We start from the raw sequence: 6,000 nt of genomic DNA on the forward strand, positions 1-6,000 counted from the left end.
CCTCATGGAGACACATGAAAAGGTCAAAACATTCACTGCTGCTTAAACAGACATAAAACTGGTCATATGCATCCCATGCTACCAACATACTACCAGAGCCCCAGGGAAAACACACCACACAAAGCAACGTGTGTACACACACAGAGAAATAAATAAATTGAGAAACTGAAAAAAAAAAGGCCACTCCTGAAAGAAGAAAACCCAGTATCTGACACAGCAGCTTATGGCACACCACACACACACGAACACCTCTGTATGAAACAGAACAAAGCAAAGCTGAGATCTACATCAAAAAGGAAGCCCACCACAAAGACACATGTGCTTCACCCTTTCATCCCCGAGAAAGCCAGAGCCCCACAGACACACAAAACCCACACAGGATTTAAAACACAAGGAATGGGAGCATCCTGTCATTTCCTCACTAGGCATCTAAACTTTACTCCAATGTTACTTGCCCCTGGCCACAGCCTACCAATCTTAGAGTCTGATTAAATCTCTCCGTAATTATCCACACACACTGCTACAACACAAATGACCTTAGCATATGATATCCGTTGGCTAAGCCCAATGGAAAAAGACTTCAGGAAAAGGAAGGATAAGCGTACAAAACTCTGCCAGCACCGTCAGGGTCTCCTCAGGACTGCACTGCTTTAATAGAGGAGTCCTGAAGGCCTTGAAACTTAACACAAGATAAAACATTCTGTTTTCCCTACCCCACCATCTGAGCACACACCAGTCTACTCTTCCTCACCTCACTCCTTGGCACCTTTCAAATTAATTTATGCAGGAGACCTAGCATTTCATCATGATGCATTTCTGGCACTATTTTCCAAAAACTAGATGGCCACCATTTCCTTGCACAATTTTTGGTGTTCACTATTAGATATCTTCAATTCACTCTGCAAGGAGCACTGCACTCCAGGCAGATTTTGGAGGGTGAGGGAAGACTGTTTCTCATGTTCTGAACTAGGACCTATGAAAGGGTCCCAAAAAAGCTGAGGCACAGCCAAGGCTTAGTAACCTTTTCTTTTTCTCCTTCTGCAGCCTCGCTGGGGTGTTGGATAAACGATGCAGTTGAAGAGCACACCAAAAAAACCTTACAAGAAAAGGAAAGCACTTCTCTACTAACATTCATTTTAATTAGACTCTGGAAATGACCAAGCCAGGGAAACAGGACCTTTCTACAACAAGAATGTGGAGATTTCTTAATTTTACTTCCCAAACGAAGCATGCCCTGGAAAATTCCTTTCCCTACATGAAAAATGTCTCCAGTTTGAGAGCCATATTCTCCTCTCACATCCATGTAGATCTATCCCACCATTCCATCTCGGCACATGACTGACGGGGAATAGACAAGCCATTAAAAACACATCCACCTCCAACCACGGGGATAATGTGCCTCATTACAGCCCGGCTTTGTCACAGCGTCCTGACACTCCGGGGAGGAAAAGGAGGGGTGAGGACAAGGACTGAGCCGGGGGCCAGGAGAGAAACTGGAAGAGTGAGACTGTCCTTAATCCAGGAGTGTGCAGCCCGGTCAGATGTGCTCACTAGGCCTCCTAGTCTGGTTGTGGAATTACTGTACTGTTTGCACAGCATATTTTTTTTTAAAATCTAGGTTTTGCTTAGGTATTTTTGTTGCACTATTTTATAAATAAAAGCTCTACCTTAGTCAGAGTGTGTGTCTGCCCCTTTAAACAGGTATTTGTTAAGTTAATTTAGAATTTTCACAGTGGGCTTTAAACATCGCTTCTCTTTTCTAGGCTTGTGTATTGCCCCTTCCAGTCGAGACAGAAAAGCCCAAAGTTTGGAAATCTCCGACAGCGAGGCAGAGCCTGCAGGGCAGAGCTCGGGAGGCAGGAGTTTGCCTTCCCTCGCAGCGGGGGGAAGGAGCAGGAAGCAGAATTGCTCATGCCCAGCCAGTTGCACCATCCCGGGAGCCAGACACACATCCCGGTGTCTGCGAGTCCCCAAGGCCTTGTGGCACTGCTGCCCAGGGAGCAGGACCGCTGCCAGATGCCAAGGCAGCCTCCCACCCACACACCAGGGATTCTGGGATCTAAAGGCAGCTCAGACTGAAAGAAAAACAAGTGGCATCTAAAAAAAAATGTGCTTTAGCTGTCTGGCTCAGCACAGCACGGCATGGAATACCTTAAGGAGCTGCTGCAGCTGGCCTAGACAGAGACATTTACTGGATGTATACATAATCCAATATACAAAAGCCTGTCTGCTGGGGAAACTTAGGCTTCACAGGGATACTCTAAAAGCAGCGACTTCTCCGTTCACGTTCCGAACACTTCATTTATAATCCAGTAACCTGCACTACCGGCACGATTTGTTTTTTTCTTAACAAGCTCATTTTATTTCCATACAAGCATTTAGAGCATTCAGCCCGCACCTCCATCCCTGGCGACACTCAATCGACCAGAAAAGTGCATGGACTTGTGTCTGGAGCCATCAGTACCTGCTCCTTTTTCCTGGCTCCTTCCTTGCCTTGACCCCTTCCTCTTGAGTGAAGAAGCCCATGAAGACCCGAAATCATGCACTGCCAGATAAAAGTCTGGGGCAGTGTGATGGGCTTCAAAGATCAAGGTCCACACACACGGTAAAATATACAAATGCACGTATGTAATTTAAACAAACTCCAACCACCGCGGTCAGAACACAACCAGAGAAATAAAGGTGCCATCTCGGGCACCGCTCCTCCGGTGACACACACGCGGGGAGAATGGAGAACACGATTAAAATTGCTAAATGACTCCAAGGAAAAGAAGCTGGTAACGATTTGGGTATATCGATGAATGTTACCGAAATTCCCCCCGCCCCCTTTAAAATTACAGGCACCACTTACCCGGGGGGCTTTCCTCTTGTATTTGTTGGTATAGTCAAATTTTTCTTTCATTTCATCTAAGAGCTGGCCCAGTCTAGCTTTCTCCTCTTTCCCAGTATAATCCTGGCTGAGGAGGATATAGGATCTCCAGTTTGCAGAGTCAAAGCCCCAGTGGCAAGTCCTGTTTTCCAGCGATTTGTGAGAGTGGACCACAAATTTGTGAGGTGGGTACATGAGCCTGCAGTCCAAGCACTGGATGCAGGCTGCGCTGGGGTTACTGTAAAGCTCTGGCACCAGGAGTCCCTTACACTTCCCAAAGCACTCATGATACACCTTGAAGCTCTTCTCCGTGAGCTCCAGCTCAATTGTGCTAGAGAATTCCTTCTTGCAGTGGGGAGGATAGGTGCCACCATAAAGCAAGGCGTTACAAAGCCTCTCAGCATCAGTTTTCGTGATGAGCCCGCAGGAAGGAGCGGAGAAGGGCAGGATGCCCATGACTTTGAGGATTTCCAGCTGGTCAGCAGTGCATCTGGAGCAGTAAATATGTAGCTCATCACACACTGAATTAATCTGCTGCAGGGAGAAGTCCCTGAGCACCGAGTTCAGGATCTGGGGCAAGCAAAGCCGCTTCTCTCCGCCCACCACGAAGCAGGAGATGGTTTCCCCTTCCAGGATGGTCTCGCACCTCTCCGTGGATCTGTCCGAGGGCATGAAGAAGGGACCAGGCATGACCGGAGGAGGCTGGATCGGGGGCAGATGCAGTACAGGTTCCGCTGGGTCTTTGCCATTGTCTTTCTTGTACATCTCCTGTGCCCATCGTGCTGAGAAAGCAGCAGGGCCACCCAGGGAGCTCATAGAGCTCAGATGAAACTGTTCCAAGGTCTTCTGCAGTCCTGGATGAGGCTGGAAGCTGCTTCTACTTACAGTCTCCATTTTTTAGTTTCTATTCCCAAAACAAACAGCAAAAATCCCCAGTTATCTTCCACCCTGGTGCAAATCCACTTAAGGGATTTTTTTTAAGGAAAAAATATGAACAAAATAAAACAACCCACCCTTGTGTTTTTCCTCCTTCTCCCTCAGCAATCCACTAACGGAGAGGAAATAAATCCTTTTGTATGCGTGTCTCTCACTTCTTTCTTTTCTCTTGGTTCGCGTTACAATTTCAAACCCTCCAAGTCTCCAAGCTGCCCCGATGGAGCACAGAATCACGGCAAAAAGAGGTCTTCATCCGAGCACTCACCCCCTCAGCCAACCCCCAGGCAAACCAATCCCTCCTCCCACACCTCCAACACACACTCACTCACACACACACACCACCCACAGAAACACAAAAAGTCTGTGCCACGCTCCGCGCACCCGGGGCTCAAATATGTTCTGGCGGCTGCTGCTTCTCTGCAGTGATCCCCCTTCTGTCCATATCCACCGAGGGAAGGCGCGGGGGAGGAAAGTAAAAAGCAGGAGGAGGCAGAAGGCTCGGTCTGTGGAAGGAACAACGCAGGAGAAAAGGCCCAAATCTCCGGCACTGCCAAAGCGGCGCGGGGGCTCCGCACGGGCGAAGAGCGGCTCCGCTGCCCCTCGTGGTCCCTCTGCTCGGCCTGGGAGGGCTCCTCGGCTCTCGGTTCGCCTTCCTTTCCTTATTTCTGCCGGTGCTCTCGTCGTGCCGTGGGGAGCCGCGGTGAGAGCGCGCACATCCTCCCAGCTCCTCTTTCCAGCAGTGACTGAGAGTGCCTCAGAGCTGAGCTAATGCAGGCGGGCTCAGCCTCCCGCCCTCCGCCTCCCCCCCTCTGTTTGTTGGTGTCTGCCTCAGTCATTGAATCCCGGCCAAGAATGTGACCAACTCCCCGGGCCGGGCTCTTCCAGGAACAGCGCCCGCCTCCCGCTTCGCGCTGCGCCCAGACCGGCCGGGATGTGCCGGGATCAGCCCAGCCGAGCCGAGCCGAGCCGGTCCAACCGAGCCCGGCCGCGCCGAGCACAACCGAGCTGATCCAAGCCCAGCCGCGCCGAACCGAGCTGGGATGTGCCGAGTCCAGCCGAGCCGAACCGTGCCGAGCCAAACAGAACCGAGCCGTGCTGAGTAGTGCCGAGACAAACCGAGCCGTGCCGCGCTCGGCCGAACCGAGCCGAGCCGCTGCACGGGCGGGCGCGCGGCGCGGCCCCGGCGGCAGCGCCGGCGAGGGAGGGAGGGAGCGGGGGGAGGATAAACTGCTGGGTTCACGGACCGCCGCGCCGCCAAGGAGGGGCGGTAGGGCGAGGGCTTTTTCCCTGTCGCCGCTGGATTTCTGGCAGCGGTGAAATGGAACAGGCGCGGGGAGCGGCGCTGGTGGCGCTCGCACGGGCACGGAGCGTGTGTGAGCACTCACGGCGCCCTGCCCGGCTTCGACTGCGGGCACACGCCCCGCACCGACAGCAATCACAGGCGTGAGAGCGCGACTGATGGGCGACAACCGCGCGGGACGAAGGCGCCACGGGGCACCGGAGCCCCGAACCCACTGAGCGCTCCAGGCGAGCCACACGCGTGTGCTTCCCTGTCCCGCCACACGTGTGCTCCCTAGCTCCGACACACATGTGTTCCCCGCTCCCGCCACACGTCACACGCTCCTTCCACCCACAGGCGACGCTCAACGCGTGGAAGGAGCGAGAGGCGCAACCGCAGCGCGGGTGGGCAGGGGCTGGGGGCTGTCCGAGCCCTCGCTGGAGCAGCAAGGCAGAGGCAGCAGTAAGGCCACGCTGGTGGCACTGGCGGATCGGCTCCTGGGCTCTCACCCGTGGGGACGGGACTGTCCGGTGTGTCCGGGACTGTCCAGTGTGTCCGGGCTGTCCGGGGCACCGAGCGCCCCCCGCACGCCGGGGACGGGCGCCCTCTACCGGCCGATGAGAGATTACCGCGACCGCCCCGCACAACCGCGGCCGGGGCACGGACACCACTGACCGCTGCCCACTGCCCAGGGCACAGACACCACTGACCACTGCCCACTGCCCAGGGCACAGACACCACTGCCCACTGCCCAGGGCACAGACACCACTGACCGCTGCCCACTGCCCAGGGCACGGACACCACTGCCCACTGCCCAGGGCACAGACACCACTGACCGCTGCCCACTGCCCAGGGCACGGACACCACTGCCCACTGCCCAGGGCACAGACACCACTGACCGCTGCCCACTGCCCAG

The 6,000-nt window shown here is 54.2% G+C and overlaps 1 protein-coding gene across 1 annotated transcript in view; it reads right to left on the reverse strand.

Annotated features, from left to right (window-relative positions):
- Positions 1–4,558, reverse strand: part of SKI (SKI proto-oncogene) — a 95,697-nt gene extending 91,139 nt beyond the window's left edge. Inside the window, exons 1-2 of the mRNA XM_063417027.1 lie at positions 3,883–4,558; positions 2,852–3,773 (exon numbers count right to left, since the gene is read on the reverse strand). Coding sequence (XP_063273097.1) covers positions 2,852–3,763 — 912 coding nt within the window. The 5' untranslated portion in view covers positions 3,764–3,773; positions 3,883–4,558. The remainder of the gene's footprint in view (positions 1–2,851; positions 3,774–3,882) is intronic.
- Positions 4,559–6,000: the final 1,442 nt, after the last annotated feature.

Source organism: Prinia subflava, chromosome 21 (assembly GCF_021018805.1).
Source record: "Prinia subflava isolate CZ2003 ecotype Zambia chromosome 21, Cam_Psub_1.2, whole genome shotgun sequence".
NCBI lineage: Eukaryota > Metazoa > Chordata > Aves > Passeriformes > Cisticolidae > Prinia > Prinia subflava.